This window comes from Phyllostomus hastatus, unplaced genomic scaffold (genome assembly GCF_019186645.2).
Source record: "Phyllostomus hastatus isolate PE091 unplaced genomic scaffold, TTU_PhHast_1.1 phas_contig_38, whole genome shotgun sequence".
Classification (NCBI taxonomy): Eukaryota; Metazoa; Chordata; class Mammalia; order Chiroptera; family Phyllostomidae; genus Phyllostomus; species Phyllostomus hastatus.
The window spans coordinates 14,812,687-14,837,451 of record NW_025333869.1 but is presented as its reverse complement, the minus strand read 5'-3'; the positions used below and the strand labels follow the sequence as shown (position 1 = coordinate 14,837,451).

The window sequence follows — 24,765 nt, the reverse complement described above, 5'->3', positions numbered from 1 at the left end:
AAGGTTTCCAGGATTCTCTCTAGCTCTTGTTCAGTTGTTTGTATTGGGTAATTTCTCCACTATTTAGTTCTATTTCCAGATAAGTCCTGGATTGAGGTTAGTGTGGCTTTCACTCCCTCCTTCACCTTCTTCTGTTATTTTCTGTTGGTGGTTCCTTTGTTGTTGGGTGTCTTCTTCCATCAGGTATCCTTGTGTTCACAGTTTCCACTTACTCTTTTTTGTGATCAGTTGTAGAGGGAAGGCAAAATTGTTTAAGACAGCAAGGGATTATTCTATGATATTTACAGTAGCAGCTGGTACAGAAATGACAGGAGGTCCTCTGTCTATGTGTAGTGTTAACCATGATATTCTACCCAATTAGCCACTTTTTAGAAAGGATAGAGAGAAGATAAGACTCTTCCTGGGGAGGGATGGGTTGTGAGTTGGATCTAGAAGGCAGTGAGATTGTAGAAGGTCAGATTCTGAGGTAAGGGGAGGGTAAATGATAGTAAATAGGTGTAGTGTGTAAGAGAATAGAGTTAACCACTACAGTAATAGAGTTCAGGAAACCGTGAAGTGGGCTAGGGTCTGGGAGGGGTATTGTGTAGTATTTACAATTCCATGAAGAGCTACAATTTACAATAATATTAGAGCAACAATCATATGACATAATCTATGCAATTTTGGATAACAAGAACAGGGAGTATAGGACCTTGAGTAGCGTGCTAATGGAATATAAGTGAAGTGAAAGACAGTAAATTAGCAATACACAATTAAAGAGAGAACAGAGGATACCAGTCAAATAATACAATATAACCAGCCAAGCAAAGGAGACTAAACAGAAAGAAGAATAATACTAAAATAACTATAAAATAGAAGATGTAAGAATAATGAAAAAATAATGATACAAATATGTAATAACTTTCAGGTTCTCTTTAATAGCAAAGTGAAATTTGTCTCACTGTCTCAGCTGTTGGGATGCCCCCTATTTGAGTCCAACTCTGGTCTTTTCACAGTTCCAGGTTTTATTGTCTCACTTGTTGATATTTAAAAAAAAAAGATGACGAAGAAGGAAGGGAGAAGAGAGAAAATTGGAAAGGAAGAAAGAATAAAACAAGAAAGAGGGAGAGAGAGGAAAAAGGGATTGAGAGATTAAAAAATAATTAAAATGATTAGAAAAATTAGAAAAAAAACTCTTGGTGGTTTCAAAATAACCACACTGGTTTTTGTGGTTTTGCTGGCTTCAGTGGGCTGAGGGGATTTTCTCTGTTCTGGATCATCACTCAGCCTCGCATGCACTCTCCCCATGGCTACCCTGGAGCCTCTCTGCAGGTCCCTGGTTGCCAGATCTAGGTCTTCGTCAGAGTAAACTTTCCCTGGGATTACCACTGCGGGTGGGGCCTTCCTCCAAGTGCATTGTCCCTGAGTTGCAGGTTGTGGGTTGTGGGCCCGCACTCAGCCAGTCTGTCTCTGGCCCCACAGGTTGGGGCACACACCCTTTCCAGTGCTATGGGGGTGTGCAGGGCTTCCCATGCTTCCTCAGATGCACTGTCCAGCTGGGTGTGAGGGAGGCTGGAGTGATTGTTGCAGGAGAATTTCCCAAACAGTGTCTCTTTTTTCACTTTTTCTTTTTGATAAATTCCTCCTACTCAAGCCTGCCATTCTGTACAGTGGCCTGGCCTCTCTCACAGCCGAGTTCTCCAGCCAGACCAGGGATTATTGGGGTTAGGGCCCATCCTGGCGCAACTCTCAACTCTCCCCAGCCAGCTTCCACAGACTCCATGGGTGCTCACAGCCCCTGTGTGTTTGCCACTTAGTCCTTATTCCCATCTCTATGATTTCAAGCAACCAGGTCACTCCTGGTGCTGCTCAGACCTTGTTTGACCAGGGAAGGAGCAGCTGACACAGCTCTCTCCCAAGGACTCTGTGGCAGACCTGGCAGGTGCCAGGCCTGGAGCTACAGCTGTTCTGGTCCCCCTGCGGGTCCCTGTGACCTTATTGTCCTGAAGCACTCCTCATCGTCTGGTTTTTCAATGTCTGCTACAATTTTTGCTCTCCTATTTTCATATATGCTGGGATACAGTTGCCTGTTTGATCTATTCCTCTGCAGATCAGCTAGGTTTTTCTCCCGTGTGTAGAGGGAAGTAGAATCTGCTTCCTCCTACCTTGCCGCCATCTTCCTCCTCCAATGATCTCCATTTCTGTGATTCTGTTCCTGTTCTAGTTGTTTGCTTAATTTTTGTTTTAGTTTTTTAGGTTCAGGTGTTGATAGTTATGAGTTTATCATAGTTTTACCATTCATAGTTTTTTATCTTCTTCTATTTCTTAGATAAATCCCTTTAACATTTCATATAATAGGGGCTTGGTAATTATGAAATCCTTTAACTTGACCTTATTTGTGAAGCAATTTATTGGCCCTTCCATTTTAAATGATAGCTTTGCTGGATAGAGTAATCTTGCATGTGGGTCCTTGCCTTTCATGACTTCAAATACTTCTTTACAGCCCCTTCTTGCCTGTAAGATTTCTTTTGAAAAATCAGCTAATAGTCTTATGGGCACTCCTTTGTAGATAACTATCTCCTTTTCTCTTTCGGATTCTCTCCTTATGATCTTGGGTGACTTAATTATGATGTGCCTTGGTTTGTTCCTCTTTGGGTCCATTTCTTTGGGACTCTCTGTGCTTCCTGGACTTCCTGGAAGTCTATTTCCTTTGCCAGATTAGGGAAATTTTCCTTCATTATTTGTCAAATAAGTTTTCAATTTCTTGCTCTTGTTCTTCTACTTTTGGCACCTCTATGATTAGGATGTTGGAGAGCTTAAAGTTGTCCCATAGGTTGCTAAGCCTCTCCTCATTTTTTCAAATTCTTGTTTCTTCATTGTTTTCTAATTGTATGCTTATTTCTTCCTTTTGTTCCAAATTGTTGATTTGAGTCCCAATTTCTTTTCTTTCATTATTGGTTCCCTGTATATTTTGCTTTATTTTACTTTGGGTAGCCTTCATTTTTCAACTGAGCTTGATCAGTTCTCTGAGCATCCTGATTACCAGTGTTTTAAACTATGCATCAGATAGGTTGTCTATCTCCTCATCACTTAGTTCTTTTTCTGTAGTTTTCTTCTATTCTTTCATTTGGGGCATATTTCTTGGGCACATATTGTCACAGCACAGCTGTTACATTATAAGGGGTAGAGCCTCAGGTATTCATCAGGGTGGGGCAACCTGCTTTGCTGCTTCAGGGTTCTGTCTGCGGGGGAGGGGTCAGAAAGGAAACAATGCTGCTCACTCACTCAGCTCTTAGCCCCACTTTCTAATGAACTCTCCTGTGAGGCTGTTTCTCCCACCTTCACAACCCCCACAGTATTTTACAGCTAGAGGTTTTTAGTCTTTAGTTTCCTGGTCATCCAGCCCCACCTCTCCTACATGGTCTGCTGCCTTGCTGTAGGTTCTCTCTGCTTGGCTGCCCATCTCCACCCTTCCTACCAGATTAATGTTTTTTTAACTCCTTGGTTGTCAGAGTTCCATGAAGTTTGATTTTCTGGCAGTTCTCATTGTTTATTGTTTTAAAAGTAGTTGTTATCCTTCTTTTGGTTGTATGAGGAAGTGAAGCATTTCCACCTATGCCTCTATCTTGCTCAAAACTCTCGAACTGCCCTGACTGGCATAGCTCAGTGGATTTAGCACGGGGTGAGAACCAAAGTGTCACAGGTTTGATTCCCAGTCAGGGTACATGCCTGAGTTGTAGGCTATGACCACCAGCAACCGCACACTGATGTTTCTCTCTCTCTTTCTCCCTCCCTTCCTTCTCTAAAAATAAATAAATAAAATATTTTTAAAAACTCTAGAACTTCTCACATAGAATCTATGATTCTCAAACTTCTTCTCAAATAGAATCTGTGACTCATAACTTTTCAGCTGTCATCTACTGTTATTATAGTGAGACCCTGTTGATAATGGTTTTAAGGAGTGGTGGAGAAGAATCTTCTATGACTTTATGATTATATTTCACTCTTCTAGTGCATCTGTAGACTCACTAAGTCCTGTGCTCTGACTTTCACAAGTGTTTTTTCACTTTTTATCCCTTATATGAAACAGAAAGGGTACAGGGGATAGAGTTAGGAAAATGCTCTTCTCTCAGGTGAGATAAAGCTCTGGTAAAATAGGCAGTGGTAGTGGAGAATATTCTACACACATTTCAAAGTGGTTACTTTTTTTCCTTCTCTTTGTCAGAGACATGAGATTTTTTTCTTAAATTGTCCTTTGTGTGAGAATCTGTTGTTGGTCTGGAGGTAAAACCCAAGAAAGTGTGGGAACTCTTCCTAAGACAGCAGTCCTCAGATGATTTTTAGTTTCACTGTAGTCTACACGTGGATTCCAACAACTTATTAACATTGCCACTTTTTATTCTAAACAGTTTATGGTTCTAGCAGATCCTGCTATAGGTAAGCTGATCTTGACTATGATTCTCTGTATTCACTCATCTGTCCAGATTTTAGAGTGGTGGTTTTCCCTACAACTTCAATTATCTGATGGATATAAGAACAGTCATTGATTTTTGGTTTATTCAACCTTTTTCTTACTGTAAGGACAGATGTGACAATGTCCAAGCTCTTTATTTGTCAGTACTGAAAACCAGAAGCTATGTTTAAATTCAATTGAACCCACATGTACAGAATATTATTTTGAAGTATCGCCAAATTATTAGGGTTTTTTAATAGGGTTCCCACATGCTTCAACTAACTCTGGATAGGAATAAAAACAATTTAAACTGGAATCTCAGTTTAAATGCAGGCACAGAAATGAAAATGATTTTCATAAAGGCTGTGTGAAAAAAAAGAAGATTCAAAATAATACATTATGCAAACAAATTTGTGTTAGTGGATCAAAATAGTACAATTGAAAGCAACAGTATGAGATAACAATAATCCATGCTTTTGAAAGAAAAAATTTTGGACATAGTATCTAGTATAAGCCCTATAAATAAGCAGATGAGTAAGAGGTTTATCCTATTCAAAACTGTTATCCAGGATTTTGAACAAGGCCCTTAAACTTTCAGTACCAAAACTTTCATTCAGAGCAGAAGCTCTGACCTAGGAGCCCAAAAGCTGACTTAGGCTTTTTGATATATATTATTAAAACATAAATAAATGGATCACTGACTTTAAATGATTTCATAATTTCCTCTAGAAAATCTGATGCTCCAGAAACCCTAGCCAGTGTTGCTCCTGAGAGCCCCTCTACAGGAGCAAAGCAGAGGCTTACTGCCTCCAGTGGCTACAGGTGTCTCAAATCAGCTCACTTGTTTCTGTAGCTGAGCCCTCCAGGCATCCAAATTTGTCTTCTAAAACCAACTCATTAGAAGTTGATGGTAAAAGATACAAAAACAAAACCCAGTAGATCTTTTACAGAATTTGGAAGTCAGATGAAAATTGAGGATGTTTGTTACATTTCAGTCACATGTCTACTTAGTTCACTTTTTTCCTAGATGGTTTATAATAAACAACTCTAAATAGTTAATAAAGAAGCACACATGAAGATATTTCCATTCCTTCTTGGATGTAATTTTGGTTTGTTAGAAACAATCACCTTTTCCAAATTATCTCCATATCTTCCTTTGGTTCCTTTCAATTTATTCCATTTTGCAAGAAGCCTGGTCAGCTTCTGTAAATCCATTTTGTAGAATTCAGATTCTGATTAAAGACATGGCCATTACTGCCACTATGTGGCTCATTTTGGAAATACTTTAAAAGAAAATGTTTAGTAGACATTTTGAAGTTAAGGTTACAAAAGGTTTAGTTTTTTTTTTTTCTACTCTTGTAAACCCACACCCATTGATACACTTTTCATCAAAAATAACACCTAGTTAATAGTCTATTTTACTTTTTTTCATCCATATTCTTTGTGGTTGCATGAGAAACACAGACACACACATGGAAACATGCACACAAAATATATATGCATATGTACATACAAAATCTATAAATGCATACACAAAACTAAATATACATGTATATCCACAATGCATACCTGTCTTCTGAATTTTCTTTATCTATACACATTCTTTATATTATGCATATTTTTGTACCTTGATGTTATTTTTTTGAATGGCTATGTAGTAGTTGTTTGTAGACATTTTTATTGTTTCTTTTGTGTTCATTTTCTGTTTTGTTATTAAAAATTGTATTGCTGACATACTCTGGTGATTATATCACTTTGAAATTTTATAATTATTTTAATACTGGAAATTCCTGGATCAAAGACTATATATATTTAGCATTTTGGAAAACATTGCCAATATTTACCCCAATAAATTAGCACTATCTCTACTATTCTCAAATCTTTGTCTTTACCAAATATTTTTGAAGTTTATTTTTCTCTATTCTAATGTTCATTTACTGAGTGTAGTTGTATACCTTTTCATTTTAATATTATACCTATATTTTTTCTATAACATTCTTGTTTACACATTGAGTATGAATATCTAGATTTCAAAATCTCTGGAGTTTGGTTAAAATTCTAAAAAAAATGTTATTTCTCAGGAGAATTTTTATTTAAAGTTCTAGAAAAGAAACCTGCTATTCTTGCTGCCTATTCAAGTGCCAGAGTTCCAGAGGGTGTTAAACTTGACAACTATCTGGTCGAGATGCCATGTGATACTTATCTTGAGGCAAAATTTTTCTTAATGTGTCATCTCTATAAGTCTCTTTTAGGCTCCTATAGCTTATGAGGCCCTATAATCAAAGGTGAAACCAAGAGTTAATAACTATAAAGAGCAAAATGCTCACAGCTTTCTCCTTTTAGACACACGAAGTTCCTGGTAACAAGCTAAAAGAGGGAGACAGTAGAGAGTGGTGGGGAGATACACTAAATCAATGTTCTCTATAATTTCAAGAATATTTCAAGTTTTATTCAATCAGTATTTATTGAAACCTTATTAGTAGTCAGCTACTAATTTTTTGTAAAATGTGCATGAATAAAACATACATATACTTTTTTGGCTGTGTCATGTGTATGGATTAATATGAAAAGACAGACTCAGGGGTCTAAAATGAAGAACCCTCTTGAATAGAACTTATCTCTTCACAGAGAGTTTGGGGCAAAGATGGGGACAACATACTCAATGTGTGAGTAATAGGATGCAAATGATGTCTCTATCATTCTCCTAATTGGGTGCTCAGTGGAATGTTATTGGCAGGTTCCATAACTTTTCAATACCTATCTGTAGTATTATAGGCCTTCCTCTTATAACTATCCTTCAGCTTACTTTTGTGCATGTGATTTCCTACAGTATTCAAAGGTGGAGAGGCATCCTGTGACAGCTTTGGAGAAAATGATGGAATCAAGCTTTGTTGGCCCCCAGTCATTCCCAGAGGTCTCTTCTCCTGACAGAGGAAGCCAATCTGTCAAACAGCAGAGGTACAGATCATGGTGGGAATTGGTACATTCACAACATGTAAGACTCTGGACAACACATGCCAAGAAATGGCAACACTATTAGGAGAGATGATTGTTTTTGCTTTTCCTATAGTTCTCCATGGAATGGATGCTCAATCAGCTCACAGCAGGTAAACCAAAGATACCAGAAGGCTGCAATGCACCTATAAAAAGCCTAAAGGAACTCTTAACAATATCCATCAGAGCAGCACACGCAGACCAGTAAATGAAACAATTGAATTCTGAGAAACTATTAAAAACATGATTTTTTTCTAGTCTGCCTTATCACTATCTACAAATTTAATGACTAATTCTTCCCTAGGCAACTGATGTGACATGTTCCAGGTCTTCCAACATGGTTCTCATAAAAAGAAAACTTTCCAGGGGGATGAATCCTGGCAAATATTCTCCATGGATCTGCATGATCTATTATCAGTGGCATAGCACTCTTACAAGCTGACCATAAAAATCGGCTCTTTTGGGGAGAAAGCCAAAAATAAAGTTATCTTATAAATGATATGGCATTCTGAAGCTGAGAAATTTCTTTATTGTCTTCTAGTCACATACTCTGTTCTATGCATAAGGAATCTAGAACTCCAAAAATTGAAAACCTTTATTCTACAACAACTGCCAAAGTTTGGAACTAGGACCTGAACAAATGAATGGTTTGTCATTTAAATGCATATCCTCAATCTTTGTAGGAGTTGTCCTGAGTTAAACATCCTTCTCTTAGTAAGAAGTATAATACCTTAAATTTAAAAAACTATGCAAATTTGTAAAAATAAAATATAAAAAATATCAATTTTCCCAGCAATGAAAAATAAATATAGGTTTTACATATCTAGGTAGTGTTTTTTAAAACCACCATGACAGAAGCATGCATTAACAAGGAAACTCTCTTCTCCTTTGCTTCTCAATGAGTCCGAAGATTTTATTGAAGATGACATATTTACTATGAGGTTTTTCTGTCACTCTACATGAGGAGAGACTGAGATACTAAGGGTCTGTTGTTTTTTAAAAAGTAATTTAAATATTTTCAGCTCAGGGTTGAAATATGTTTAGCTATTGGGTAATTGCTTTAGTTATTAACTACAAGTTTTGATTTATATCAATTGAGGCATTTATAGATATTTCCTTGTGAAAAAAATCATTTCAGTTCACTGGAGCTAATAGAAGTTCTTTAATTAGGGAAATACATCCAAAATTGCCAGCCTTTAAGAAGATGGATATTTTCTTCCAAACACCATTTTCCCTGCTGATTATAACACACATGAAAGTGGTATTCCATCTGGTCAAGTACAATAGTTAAGTATATTATTCTATACTACATTATGCCATAAATATTTTAAAGTTGAGATAAACAAGGATTAGAGCTTCTAATGTATTTTTGCTGCAAATACCCTACTCTTACTCCTTGTTTGTTGATACACTCCCTTCTAAACTTGGCTTCTACTCTGATTTTTATGAAATACGAATGTCTTCAAGAGATCTTCCTTTTTGTTCAGTTTAGTGACATTTCAGTATTTGTAGGCATACATTGTGTCCTGATAGGTAGGCAAGGGTTGATTTATAAAGCACCTCTAAAACTTTGTAAATTGTAGTGTAATATAACATAGTTTTTGTTTTGTAAAACATGCAGTAGACCTAAATGTTTTCATGATTGATAACCTGGCCACTGATTTATATAGACTGAAAACTGCTCCATTACTTCTGAATGCTAGTAGGTTAGAAGGGCAGCATAGCTGATTGATCAATAGGTATAGAACTTCTTCTTAAGGTGGGCCACTAATTCATACTGGTAGACTTTGCTGTTGTGACAGTTTGGCTAGCTATGAATAATTAATTTCTTTCTGTGCACTGTAAATATGACTTATTTGGACAATTCATTTATGAAACAAAACTGTTAAGTCAAAGCACTGTTTCTCCTTTTTAGTAAGTAAAATTATTCCTTTTTTTATAATGATAGGTTGAGTTTCTTTGCGTGATTTATTTCTTTTTTTAAGGTTTTATTTATTCATTTTTAGAGAGGGAAGGAAGGGAGAGAGAGAGAGAGAGAGAGAAACATCAATGTGCGGTTGCTGGGGGATGTGGCCTGCAACCCAGGCATGTGCCCTGACTAGGAATTGAACCTGCGACACTTTAGTTCTCAGCCTGCTCTCAATCCACTGAGCTACACCAGCCAGGGCAAACTATTCCTTTTTAAAGAAGAAGTCAATTTTGTCATGTCATACTTATTACATTATGTTTTGGCAATATAACCCATTTATAGACAACACATAGATAGGCTGTTTTAATAATGAAATAAATTCAGGTTTTTCAATGACTAATGGGAGCCTTGAGTTATCATTGGTGGAGAAGGAATCAGGGGAATTTACTGTGTTGAGCACCTAGTATGTGCTAAATTTCATGCCAGATACTTTACATATTTGATCTTTTTGAACCCCCCACACCAATCCTATGAAAAGACTTAAGCATCATGCTAATGCTGTTCTCTTGCACCTCCTCCACCCATGTCTAGGCTTTACATTTCTCTGCCTTGCTCTGTGCTCTAAGAGGTAAGCAGTCTCCCTTGGCCTCTAGCTCTCTTGATTCAATATGAGGCAAGAATAAGAGATGGAAGGGCAAAGGGAGAGCAAGGTCCTAGTATTTCTGCCCCCTCCCTCCCTGGCTGCCTCAGCTATATCCCTTTTCCTGGGACAAAGTGCCCAGTAGTCCTCTCTTTGCAACCTCTTTTTCTCTCTATTCTGCTGATGGTTTCCTCCCCTTGTCCCTTCAATTACAGGGATAGTAACAGCTTCCCATTGTTAGTAACCCTGACATACAGTAGTATCTTGTGTTGCTTTTTTTTTTCCCTCAAATACTAACCACACCTTTGTAAATAGCAAAATGTCCCCCCAAATTATTCAACTTAGAGTCCCATCTATTTTTCTCCAGGACTCTGGCTGGTTCTAGTACTTCCCCCGGTATCACACTGCTAATAATGTACAGATGCATATCCAGGTGCACCTATTTCTAGCACCCAAGCCTTAGTACCCTTCAGAGTCCAAAATTTCCACTGCATGATATAGGTAGAAGCTGGCAGGAAGGGAAATAAATGAGCTATTATAGATATCCTTAACTTGTGGGTACTAGTGGAGGCATCTCCTTAACTTGTCGAGGCATTTTGAGACTCAACATGCAAGAGATATTACAATAAAGAATTAAGTTGTAATAATGTTGCCAGGTATGACCTGGTGTTTGCACTAACTCAGGAAGTCAGTGTTGGCTTGAGGAATGTGAAGTTTGATTAGTCATCTTGGTTGTCAACTCTGAACTTAAATAATATTTGATAAATTATTTTGTATTTATTAAGTAGAAATAACAGCGATATTAGTACAGGAAAGTTACAGAACTCCAAATAATACAGTTATATGGGTGAAACTTCTTTAGGAGGACTGGTACCTTTAAAACTTGATAGTTCTATTGAAATTTTGAAAATGTTTCTCAATTTTCTCTGTATAGTTTTATGTCCTCTATATAGTTTTATCACATAAACTGGCATCTTACAAAATGTGTACACAGGAGCAGAATTCTCTTCAGTGCTACCTATGAGAGTAGGTTAAATTTGGTGAGGTAGAGATGAGATGCATATGGAACAGGTAAAGTGTCAAATTAACAATTGATTTTTATAAAGAGTCTTGTTCTTTTGTTTAACATGAGCTATATAGGGATATCACCTAAAGTATATCTTATTTATAACTTGTGCCCTTTGATGACATCTAAAAACGTAGTTATTTGGGTATTTGGATCTATGAGTCAAAATAAGATGTTTAGTAAAGCAAATTAAAAAAAGTAATTTAGTTCCTCAAGATTAATGAAAATTTGAGGTAGTGAACTGTGAATTTAATGTATATGTTAAGGGAAGAATGCCAATTATAATAAGGTTTTTTTACCACTAACAAACTGAAATTTTCCCCATAACACCCTTTAGGGCTTCCTGTATTTGGTTCTTGTCAGTGTCTAATAATAAAGCCATTTTTATTTTTACTTGAGAGATAGTTACTATAGCTTGAATAATGAGGGTGGATGAGAATCAGAAGCTTGATAATTTCTTAATCCCACTTCTTATTTTGGCTGGAAAACAGCAATTATTTTAGTCAATTCTCCCCATTGGAAAGCCAGAAATACAAGAACTCTTTGTCTAAGTATCTGCAAGGGTAAAATGAATTTGGCAACTTCTGATCCCCTCCTAGCTATACTACAGTTATGGATGGAGCCTGGCCTGCAACTTTGAGAATCTGGGGTGCAAATGCAGTGTTTGAGAAGTTTGCACAGATACCTGTAAGGTCATTGCTATGACCAATTTGTTTGCTTGTTTTCTTTCACCCCAGCAGGAGTCTGTCCTCTTGCTGCAGCCCAGGACAAAGGAGTGGCATGCTCCACAGGAACGCCTTTAGAAGGACACCACCCTCACCTCGAAGTAGGCTGGGCGGAATCGTGGGACCAGCGTATCAACAGCTTGAGGAATCAAGGATCCCAGACCAGGATACAATACCTTGTCAAGGGTAGGTCTAAAAACAATGAAATTGAGGGAGGGTGTCATTATTGCTATAGCTTTAAATTGAATCATGCTCATTGGGCTTTTATTCATTGATATTGTCATCAATTAGCTATTTATTCTTCCTTTCATCTTTGTTTCACAAATGTAAACTAACTTGAAAGAGTAGGTACAATGGAAATAGATGTTAGGGAAATAGAGAGAAAATAAACATAAACAATAACAAGAAAATAAATGTATAGATATGTATGCAGTGTGTTGATATATAGTTGCTAAAACAACTTAGAATTTGTCTTTGATTTAAAAAACTAGAGGTTTCTTAAGAGGACTAAAGTGTTTCTCTTTATCCTTAGTTTTGGAAAAAATTACTTAATTCTCTGATCAGTATCATGGACAATATCCTAAAAAATAACCTGTAATATGTTTATTTAAACATATATATATGTTTAAAATCTTGGGCATTCTTGAATGTGTCTCAGTTACAGTATGCTCTCAAGTACAACTTGCTGAATTCAGATCTCTAGGTTTGTTCACAGTGCAGGGATGGAAAAAGGGACTTGGGACACTATGGCTGCTATTCCTCCTTGCAGTACAAAAGGTGTCCCTCCTTCTGAGTGGACAGGAATCCTAATGGGGTTCAAGGCATGGTGAGTGGAATGTATTGTAGGATGAATTTTAGTCACTGTCCACCTAACTGACGTACTGTTCAACCAAACATAGCAGCACTTACTTAAAATGACTGAAGTTCAAATATCATCCTTGGCCCTTAGTATTTGTGTGAATTTGAGAAAGTTTTATCATCTAAATTTAAGTTTTCTCATCTATAAATTGATGAGCCTTCCCAAAGATTGATGGGTAGATTTTTTTTAAATTATGTGTGTAAAGACCTTGTATACGTCACGTGGTAAAAAACAGAGAGGTAGTACTGATATTTATTGTCACAGGAACTGTTACAAAATTACCAATGATTTCAATAGTAATAAAATCAGAGTTTATTACAGAAATTTCAAGAATCTGTTGCCTCACACAAGCCAGGTTATTATTACATTTAGTTTTTATCTCTGGGTAAGCCAAGCCAAGTTTCTATGCTTCTCTGGCCTGGATGACTTTAATACACTGTATCAAGCTGAAGGCCAAGGCAAGTGGGAAGGCCATCAGAAAGCCCTGCCATTTTCTTTTCTTCTGGGCAAGATGAGTGTGCAATTGTGCCCTATCTGACAAAGCTCAGCGACAGATTTCTTCAGGAAGACTAGAGGATAGGAAATGAATAGCCTGTGGCTGGGTTTTATAATTTTAAAGCAAATCCAAATATACTGTAAAATGTGTTTGGTACAGATCTGGTCTGACGGCTGCAAATTCAATATAACATCCAAGTTGTCCAAGAAGTAGGTTGGCATTTCTCTTTGCCTTGTATCTGGAAAGGGGGCTTATATTTAGTCTATAATAATAACTAATTATATCTCATAATTATTTTTCTTTTTAAATCACTGATAAGGTCTGTTAATTAGGATTAATATATTTTGTGAGTGGAGAGAGAACCCAGCCCACACTGCCTTTCTTTCTGTTGGGTATATTTTGGCTATCATTCCATATGTCCTAGATGTAAGGATGTTCTGACCCTATGCTGCACATAGGCTTAAACCATATATATGCAAATATTCAGTGGCTTAGAAATCCCATTACATGTGCAGGCATTGCTTTGTCTTTTACCTCCTGGGAGACTTACACTTATTGTCTGCAAGGTGGTGGTTTTGTTTTGGTTCAATCATCATTGAGATTAGAATAGTCTCTCTGGCTGGCTAGCCACGTGTGTTTTCCTACGTGTGTTATGGGCCCAGTGTTGATAAATTGTGACTCTAAGTATAAGTCACTGTGTACTCAGTACAATGAATCTCAGGGAGCGATCTCATTCTCAGTTCTTGGAAATAGCTCTTTTCCACTCCTGGGGGACTGGCTGTCTCTACGGACTAGAAATAGGATTGATAATAGAATTTCACAGCTAAAGGCCTTCTCCAGATCTGGCCCTTGCCTAGAGGGGGAGTGAATGGATTTGCAAGAGCTATCAGTCATCTGCTGCATGTTTATCAAGCATGTGGGCACTGTCTGCTAGTTAGGCTCTGGTGTCTGTAACTTCACTCCTTGGCACTGACTTCAGCCCACTTTGAACCCAGCAACTATTTTAGTGAGGCCTGAGGAAGACCTGAGGTGGTGATTACTCAGGCAAGTCAAACGAGTATTCATGTACTAGAGAGAAAGGAATGAAGCTACAAAAGTTTGACTGCCACCTTCAAAGTAGAAGGGATACAAAAATATACTGATTATTTATCTCACTTAACTAAAAACTTTATATACTTCAGTTATTCTTCAGGAAATTGATAGATGAATGCACTAAGGGTAGGGGAATTTAAATGGCTGGCCCAAGGTGGAATATATCATATAAAGACTGAATACTGGTCTTTCTTACCAAAGAAGCCATTAAACCAGAAAAAGGAATGTGAAGAAAATCACATTCTTGGATGATGATGTGCAAATGGAATCTCAGTTGTATGGTTTCAGAGGGAAAAGTGAATTCTTTTAATTTAGTCAGTTCATTCAAAAGCCATATGAACTAGGAACTAGGTCCTGGAGTCCCCTGTGGAAATACAAACTCCTTGGCCTGACTCCTGAATTATTGGGAATAAAACCAGGTGACTAATTGTTGGAATATTTCACCTTTTGAATGATGTTTTGACTCACATATTTAGTGAAGAAATACACTTGTGATTTCTTTGTTGAGGGATTGGAGGAAGGACAGCCCAAACTGGTATTTTACAGTCAATGATTGACAAGCTCATGGATCAAATTTGTGAAAGGGTGATCGACTCTCAGGGATGTGGAACGCTGAGTGTCTTCTAATTGAGAATCACATCTAGAAATGTATCTCTCAATTAAACTTCTGAAGAATAGTAACAGCTTCTACTCAATACCAGTGCTGGGACACGCACAGCAGCTCTAGACAGGAAGTGAGGACTACAGGGTGCCTCTGGTAGAATAGTACAGAGGTGTTACTTCAGTTAGTTCTCAGAGCAATCTCCCCAGGTCAGTATGACTACCCCATTGTTTTAATATGAGAAAATTAAAGTGAGTCTGCAATTTTTCTACAAATAACATTGGGACTTGAAGCCATATTTAATCCAAAACAAAATCACATTTTAGAGAGTTGTAATTGTTTAAAGAATATCTTCATGTTATAGTTAAGATTTTATTTCAGTTATTGCCAGCCATATGTCCCATAACTCACTTGTGAGGTGACAGAAAAGTCAGCAGCTGCAATTTCTCTTTCTCATCTAAGTCCTTAATTCAGCAGTTAGGCATGTTGGAAGACTATTCCAAGTTTGGCTTGAATTACCTTTGACTACTTCTTAGTCATGACACATTGTTGACTTATTGAAGCTACAATTGACTAAATCCTCTAAGATATTTATACCTTTAGCTAACATTTTTTTCCAAATAATGTTTAGATCCTGGTATAAGAATTTTCATCTATTGCCATCACATGTCAATACTTTAGATTATACCTACTGATACACTCTCATGAGGTCTACACAAAATATGATTTTACCCTAACTGTATTTTTTGGCTCTGTTATGTTGGTGAATCTGACAGAAGACATTCTACATATTCATACATATTAATGGTGTTAACAGTATGGTACTAAAGACAGGACACAAAATCCTCTAACTTGTTTCCTTTCTTCTTGTTGAAATTGATTTACTGATTAAAATCCTTAGGTTTAGATTTTCAGTTCTATAACACTAAAGAAAAAGGGAAGTTCTTTGTATGTGGTGACTATCCAGTTTGCACAGGTAAAGATTATATATCTTTCTAAAGGTGTTCTAGTGTACCTTGGATGCCCATTCATTTCTGGCTTTGACAGTAACAATGAAAATAAGACAACTTAGGTTTAACTTCTTCCTCTGATGCTTACTAAAGATAATTTAGGGCAAGTCATTTGAGTATCCCTTAGTCTAGTTTATTCATTCCTTACATGGTAATAATAATAAATAAACCACATAGTATTTAAAAATTCAGTGAGTTAATTGCAGGTCAAAGTGCTTTTTAAAAGCACTGTGTGGATGTTAGCTCTTATTATTATGTTTGAAATGAATGCTAATGGGGGTATAAAGTGTGTTTATTATTCATGTGTCCATTCCATTGAGATTTATTGATTACCATCTCTGTACTAGGAATGGTAAGGATGGGACTAAAAAGACACCTAAATTTGTCCCCCATCTTTTCTTATTGTCTGATGGGAAGACAGATTTCTAGATTGTCCCCATCATGTCCCTACATTAAAGACTTCTATTTAGTATGCCACATACTTTTTTTGTAATTATTCTTTCCATGTATAAACATGACTTTTATTTATATTACAATATAAAACTAAGGGAATGATATATGGAGAGCAGATCAGTTTAGATTATGCTTAATTTTAATGTTTAAATTAAGGATATGAACTGAGAAATAGAATAAAGACTAGTGTTCTAGTCCCCAAATTTATATCTATAATATGCTTGAATCTATATCACTGTCCCACTTTATGGCACTGGGAACTTCCGAGCCCTGGCAAATTCACTAGCTCTGAGCAGTTAACGCAGGGGCAAGTCATATTCTGAAATATTCAAGTGACTTGAAATGGCATGTTGGCATTCTTAACAAGCCATTGACATGCACAGTGAGCCACATAACTTGTCTCCAGAAACCATGTGAGGAAAGTTGCTAGAATGGCAGAGTTCCTGTAGAACTCAATTCATGTTAGCCACTAGGCAGAGAGAAATGTATGCTTCCTGTTCCCATTTTTTGTCTTAGCAATGTGTAGGGAGGCAATTCCTATGGAGCAGAGTGCCAATAGAAATTGCATTCAGTTTCCCCAAAGTAAGGGTGAAACAGGAAAAGTCAGGAATATAGTACCTTAATGCTTAATGTTGGGCTTCCTGATTTCTTTGTGTAGAGTGGCCACATGAGTACTAAACCAGGGCTGAGAGGGTGGTCAAGTTGATGGAGTGGAGTAATGCCGTAATGGGTTTCCTGTTTGTCACTATGGAAAGGCCACACTTACCTGCTCAATCCCCATTTACTTTGTATTCTAGGATAGAGGTCAGGAAGACTATATCCCACCTGCCTATACAGCTGTGGTGTGTTGAAAGATCCCTGGACTTAAAGTAAGAAGATCTGGGTTTGAGTCTCAGTCTGTCACTTATTTTCTGTGTGACCTTGGGCAAGTCACTTCACCTATCTGAGCTTCAGTTTACTTCTCTGTTTAACTGGGAACATACTATCCGTCTGATGGGGTTGCTGTGAGAATTCAGTGAGATGGTGCATGTGGAAAGTGCTTTGTTGGCTGGATAGTGCTCTGAAGAAGCGCTGGCAGAGAGAATGTATAACACTTTGTTTCTTTTTCAGGTATTCATCCACCAGTTTAAACACCCAACAAAATGCATCAGTAAATATGCAACTGCCTTCAAGAGAGACAAACTCCTATTTTAATAACTTGGATCAGAAGGACCTGATGGTATATTCATCCACAAGGGCCAATTCTGTGCCCATCATCCCTTCAGTGGGTCTAGAGGAAACCTGCATGCAAATGCCAGGGATTTCTGAAGTAAAAAGCATCAAATGGTGCAAAAACTCCTACTCTGCTGATGTTGTCAATGTGAGTATTCCAGTCAACGATTGTCTTATAGCAGAACAACAAGAAGTGAAAATATTGCTAGAAACTGTCCAGGAGCAGATCCGAATTCTGACTGAGGCCAGGCGGTCAGAAGACTATGAACTAGCCAGTGTAGACACTGAGGACAGTGCAAGTGAAAACACAGCCTTCCTCCCCCTGAGTCCCACGGCTAAATCAGAACGAGAGGCACAATTTGTCTTAAGAAATGAAATACAAAGAGACTCTGCATTGACCAAGTGACTTGAGATGTAGGAATCTGTGCATTGTATGCTTTGCTCAACAGGAAAGAGAGGAAATTAAATACAAATTATTTATATGCATTAATTTAAGAGCATCTACTTAGAAGAAACCAAATAGTCTATCGCCCTCATATCATAGTGTTTTTTAACAAAATATTTTTTTAAAGGGAAAGAAACATTTCAGGAGGGATAAAGCTTACAACTAAAGCTTTTGGATAGAATTCTGAATACAGTTTCAGTTAGTCCCAACACTGTCCTTTTTGGCTTTTAGTAAATGGGGGTGATCCAGACCCTTAGCCCCACAGCACCAGTATCCTCACAAAAGGGCACTGGCAGTTACCTGGTTTCAGAGACAAGCTGTGTTCTGAGGGCGGAGGTGCCAGTGAGAAGGTGACTCTTGTCATTTAGCTTGAAAGTCCCAACCTCTAAATTTATTTTCACTGGACAGCCTCATCACAGGTTATGTCATGTCAACACATGTGTTTTCTATTTAATTTTAAATTTTGAAGAAGGGCACCAAGACTCTGGAAGGAGGAGGACAGGAGATAAAGGGAGTCATTGGGGGCAATCTCAGCTTCTCTTATGTGCCATCTTCTGAAATTTGAGGGCACAGAATCTCAGAGGGAGGTATGAAATCATTACAAAAAGAGACAAAAATCACAGTGTCATGTCACTAAAATCATACAGATAGAAATGTTTTTCTTTGAGATTGGTTAAGGGCTCCACAGGAGCATTTCTCAGTGTGTGTGCCTGTGTGTGCATGTGAGAGTGTGCATTTGCGTGTGTGCGACTGAGTTTCCTGGAGCACTGGTATGTTGTATGCACGTGTTCATTGTGAGTATGTGTGTGCATGTGTGTGAGTATTACACTTGTTAAAATTTGTTCTGAAATATCAGGGAATCTAATATTCAGAAAAAATTTTCCCTCTTAGATTTGTTCTCTTTAAATTTTCCCATGAAGTATAAAGTTCAGTTAGTATGTTCTTAAATCAGTCACTTGAAGTGACATCCTATAAAACTTTTGACAATGTCCAGACCATTTTCTGATGTGAATACTTCTGAGAGGAATAACTATAGGCTCATTGATGATATCCATATCACAAGGCAAGTTGAAGATGTGTATTTATTTTAAATTGTGTGTATTTAAGTTATTTACACAAGCCAATGACCAAATTGACAATTATCCTTTGCTTTCTCATGAGGCTCATTATGATTTATTTTGTAGCAAACCTATAAGTTGTGGACCAAGACATTAGCTTCTGTGGTTAAGAATAAATTGTTGAAATCACAACGCCCAGAGTATTCAGTTCATAGGAAGCCCCCTAAAGAACAGTAAATTGTGTTGTATGTTCATTTGGAATAAAGCAATATTTTTATCACTGCTAAGGTTAACGGAAACTTCTCCTGAAGATTTGTCTGTTTTATTTACCCTTACTTTGATGGGGGTATTCAAGAAAATTAGTGTTTACATAACCAGTTTTTTTTTTCAAAATTTTGGTGGTGTTGTTATGTTTACACTGTTTTAAATAAAAAGGCACAGTATTTGAAAGTATATAAAGGATTTCTTTTACTGTAGTTGGGAAAACCTTGGTTAAAATTTTCTTATTCCATTAAAATGGAATGTAACTTCCTGAATCAGACATTGAATATGTACAACTCTTATTGAGGTTATTTCTGTTGAAAATACATTGCAAATTGCTCTTTGAGAACATACTTTAATAATAGATATAATATTATACAGGGAAAAGAAAGAGCATAGTATTCTTTCCAACACTGTTTAGTGAAAGTTCAAGGTCTCAACTGTTGAAAACATTTTGGTAGAAATGCATTTTATATTCACAAAAGATTTGTTGTCTTCATTAGTTGTCCCATTATAATTTTGTTGTTTTGAATATAGAAGTAACGTTAGCCCCTTAAAAGATTATTATAAAATTTTAATTTCTAGATCATCCACATTCCCATCTAAAAACAGTATATCTTTGGGAAAATTTTGAAAAGATGGTCTTAACAGGTGTATATAAACCTCCCAAAGTTGCACATAAAATATGTTATTGTGTTGAAATGTATTACGATTATGAACATTAACTGGAAGTCCTCACAAGTTTGATTAAGTCAACCTTGTTCTTGGGTCTTTTCACTAAAAATTTACTTGTTACTTATCTGAAGGATTCATACAGTTTTCCTAATTAGGAGATTATATAGTCTGTGACTCACTATAGTTATGTTAATATATAATGTACTCTGAAAAGATTGAAGATCATCAGTCAAACATAAGTCCTGATTCAGCCCCTTGTTTCTTAAAGTACAACCATGTATTACATGATTATAAACATCTTGTGCATTCTGAAGAGCGTGAACAGCAGGCACACCCACTGGCAGCCTAATGTGAAGTTTAGAGATATAGTTACTTCCTAATTGATAGTCAAGACAAAGTTCTCCATAAAGAATAAATATTAATGGTTACTTTCAGTGGTCATTTGTCTCCCTTTGGAATATGAAGCTGTCCTCTGAAAAAGGTCCAAGCTCAAATTGTGTATTCTTGGGCACCAGCAGACAAGCGCTGACAGCATCAAGGCTACCAAAACTGATGTAACATGGCAAACACCTGGAGCCATTGCCACCTGGTCATTCAAGCTCATGTGTATGCAAAGAAATGCTTACTTCCACAAGACATCTCTGATTTTGTTTCATTTTCACTGTCTTCATTATGTAAACAGGTATTTGAAGATTTGTAATTAAGTAAGTTGCTTATTTACAATTAACTGGGAAATGAATGTCACCCATTGTTTTTACTCTGAATCATTTTCTGATATGACTTTTTTTTATAAAGCATATGTTATTCTAATTCACCAATGATTGCTATGGGAAATTGGTGTTCAAAATGGGACCAATTTTATGCTGACAAGAAATAATAGAAATGATATTGGATAATCATCACTCAAATATTCTTCCTGATTTTCCTGTGCATATTATGAAGTGCTCTGTTTTATACTCTAGTCAAATATTTACCTACCTGATTATGGGTTAAGGAATACATATTTCTAAATTTCTCACATCTCTAACAATTTACATTATTTCCAGGTAGCATCAGCAAGGCCTTCTTCTGCAAGAAGAACAATGCTGTTTTTAAGACTTGACAAATTAATCTGTTTTAATCACAATAACATATCAGGCCTGTTAAAAAGAAAACAGAAGGCCAAGCAGACTTCAAGAGAATGCACATTGGCTTCTAGAGTGAATGACAGTTAAATCTGCAATTTTAGTGAAGCTTCTGGTGACCTTGGCTATGGCTGTCTATAAGCAGGTGTGCACAAGAACATACTCATGTCTGCAGCAGTTGTTCACACCTGGCTGGCAGCATGGTGCTATAGGAAACCACACCTTCCTAAGTGAGGAGGGGGTCCTTGATTCCAGCCCCATAAACCAGAGAACATTACCCTGAGGCAAGTGCTGTGAAACATTTCCCAAGTCACTATGTAGTATACTTAGGAACACAGCAGGAGGGGTGGGATTTTTATTTGATCTTTTGGTACCTGGGAAATATTTTATATATAAAAAATACTTTTTTATTACTATTCAATTGTGTAGGTTTAGTATAGTGTTGTCAATGATAGCATGTCTATACTGTATTTGTACTTTAGTCTTCGGAAATTTAGTCTACATCCAGGAAAAACCAGTACAATGTTTCTAAGGTGTTCTCATTTTTAAATATATACCAATATTTCATGGGAAATGAGGCCTTTAAATAAGCTTTATCTCTTTCTCCTGTATTCTTTCTTTCCCTTTTAAGAAATAGTGAGGGTAAATCAAGAAATTGATTCCTTAAGATCCACATTGTTCTTATATAATAATCTGTTTCCTACTGTGACCATCTCCCCCACACACATACATATATATAAACATATATATACACAATATATATGTATATTAAATTTAGGTGTTTGATTATTTTACTACCTTTATTTCTGCTTAAATTGACAAATATTAAAGTGTTGGCCTTCTGGAGTGTCAATGAAACCAAATCATGTAGTGCTCAGCCAACCTGGAGGCATCAAAATAATACAGGCATTTTTCAGTTTTTTCTCTTTCTTAATTAAGCAGAAATATCCTCATGTTGGAAACTCAAACTGGAATACAATGTCTACTGGATTATCTCTTAAACATGAATATTAAATTATGAATATATATGATTGTTGTCCCTATAATATATAATGATCTCAAATATCTTTTATACAAATTAAATCAACTTCTCCCAAAGGTCCCTAAACAGGTGCCTTTGATTTCTAGTGCCCTATGAACTCTAGTGAGGTGATGGTAGAGTGGTGGGGGGGTGCTATGTGTTAATGTTGAATACCCAGTGAAGATGTGATGACAATAGCAAAGGTGAGGTAAGCAGAACTAGAAGTGCTAGGCTTCTAATACTTGGATAACTTTTTGTCATAAATACCTGTATTGATTGCACGTGAAATCTTGCCTATGAAAGAATTGTATGATAGCAAGCAATCTTTTATTGTTGGAAATTAATTAGAAAATCATTACATTGAAAGTCATCTTTGTGAAAGCCTCTTATTTATCTATCCATTATAGTGGCTCCATGACCCCATTTGTCAAATAACGAGTATGATCTAGTTCATCTCCAACTTCCTTCCCAAATGAATACCCTGTTATCCAATCATTGTAACTCAGATATTACCTGGTCATTTGTCATCCTTTCATTTCAACACAATCTTTTAGAAAGTTAATGGCTATAAGCCTATCTCTGTGTGACTCAAAAATTATTAGAACCCATATGTGAATCTATGAATGACTTACATTTATAATGTTCCATTTAATTTCCTTTCAGAAATAGACAAGATCACTTTTGTGACTATCTTTAAATTTACCCAGCACAGGTAATAAAAATGGAGGGTTGACCAAGAAAATATCTAATTTTCCAAGCTTGAGCATCAGAAATCTCCCCATATTTTAGAGTCAAAGTTTGCCACTAATAATAATAATAATAATTGTATTCGGTGAACCCAAAGCCAGAGCAAGGGGTTCTGAAGAGAAGGCACAGACCTTGAAGATGTCCTCCTCTCATGGAGGCAATGACACACTCTCATTGGATACACAGGATATTTATTGATAATCTCAATTATTTGCATTTTAAACTCATTAACATAAACCCTCCATCTGATAAGGAATACATTATCTGGAGACACTTCAACACTATAGTTCAAAATAATTCTGTCCTTGGGGGACACAATAGACCAAGAAATTGTAGGATTACTCTCTTACTTAATTTTGTTGTAATTGCTGTTTCTGACAAATCAATATCTATTTGCTCTTCCAGTAACATCCTGACTAGCACTATTCTTTCATTTATAATTTATCAAGATTCTAAAGTTTAAAATCCTTAATCTTCAATAAAACAATGCAGGATGTAAAATACTTAAATTGAAAATAATTAATCTCTTTAAATTGTGTTGTTTATTAAAGTTATAAGAATTCTAAGTAGTGGTTCACAAAGTCAAAACTGAAAAAAATCCACATTTTAAAACTTGTTTTTGATGTATTTAGAAGAATGGTGAAGCACTTAGACAGCCTTGTTACACTTTCCATTGATACTGTCCTTTCTGAAATCAGTATACATTTAAGGGCTTAAAGGATCTCACATGCACGCACACAGCATAACACATACAGCATGGCAAAACTCAATATAATACTCCTTTTCCTTATATTTTTCCCTTACAACTCATCTAAGTGTGTCTAAAGTCTTACCACATGGAAAACCTTTAATTCAAATGTGTTTTATAGGAAATGGATACAACGAGAAAATGTAGTGATTATCTTTTAAGGTTTGTTTTATATAGTCGGCTTTTGAATTATATCTTCATCAATAAAAGTCTGCAGAATTGATACATTTGTTCAGACTGATACAAATGAAAAAACATAAATCTCATGGTCAAATCACTGCTCATTTACCAGTGACCACTGTGTATATTTAATAATAGAGGGAAATGCCTCAGCTTGCTCTTGTTTTTTAAGTTTATAATTGTACACATTAAATCTAAATAAAAACACATTCCATAGTTCTTAATAATTAATATATTTTATTAACCCATTTGATTATAGTTTAAATAAAGAATGTATGTTACACACTGCAAAATGGTCAGCAGAATATTTTTGGTTCTCAGTTTTTTTCATTTACCAAAAACAATCTTTTGTGCCTGTGATAATAATTTTGTTTCAAGGAGTGTGCATGTATCTCCTTTATTTTCTTAAAAAAAAAACAAAACATTTAAAATGTTGTCCACTACTCTGTGGAATATGAAGACTATGGGAAATAATACTAAATGTATGTCTTTCAACATCCTAGTAAGACTGCATTTCATTATTAAGTCTGAATTTTGTTTCAGGGGAGATATGCTGCTTATTAAAATTAAAATATGAAGTTAATAGTTTCTTTAATAATAATTCTTGATCTTGTCATGTAAACATTCACCTGTAGAGGGAATCCTCGACTACCATTTCCCTGCTGTATCTTCTTAGTAGCCTTTGAAGAAGCTGGGCACCCAGAATTCCTCAGGGTGGCTTCTTACACGTTCCTCTTATCTCACTCCCCTTCCATTAGACAGGGAATTTTCTGTTAAATGAAAGATTAGCGTGATTTTCTAGAAGAAAATAGTTTTGTTCTTTGGTACTGTGCTAGTGGAAGAATAAACTAGGAACATTTTATTATTATTTTTAATTTAAATATTTTAAATTATATTTTATTATTTATTCTATTATAGTTGTCCCAATTTTCCCCCCTTTGCCCCTCTCCAGCAACCCCCCATTCCCTCAGGCAATCCACACACCATTGTCTGTGTTTATGGGTTATGCATATATGT

The 24,765-nt window shown here is 36.3% G+C and overlaps 1 protein-coding gene across 7 annotated transcripts in view; it reads left to right on the top strand.

The window, feature by feature from the left end:
* Nucleotides 1-19,423, top strand: part of NRG3 (neuregulin 3) — a 1,223,498-nt gene extending 1,204,075 nt beyond the window's left edge. For 2 of the 7 annotated variants that reach the window (XM_045842069.1, XM_045842065.1), the window contains exons 7-10: nt 7,263-7,390; nt 11,779-11,952; nt 17,075-17,146; nt 17,388-19,423. In XM_045842069.1, coding sequence (XP_045698025.1) covers nt 7,263-7,390; nt 11,779-11,952; nt 17,075-17,146; nt 17,388-17,895 — 882 coding nt within the window. In that variant the 3' untranslated portion in view covers nt 17,896-19,423. The remainder of the gene's footprint in view (nt 1-7,262; nt 7,391-11,778; nt 11,953-17,074; nt 17,147-17,387) is intronic. The other 5 variants (XM_045842073.1, XM_045842071.1, XM_045842072.1 and 2 more) reach the window with 3 other exon arrangements.
* Nucleotides 19,424-24,765: the final 5,342 nt, after the last annotated feature.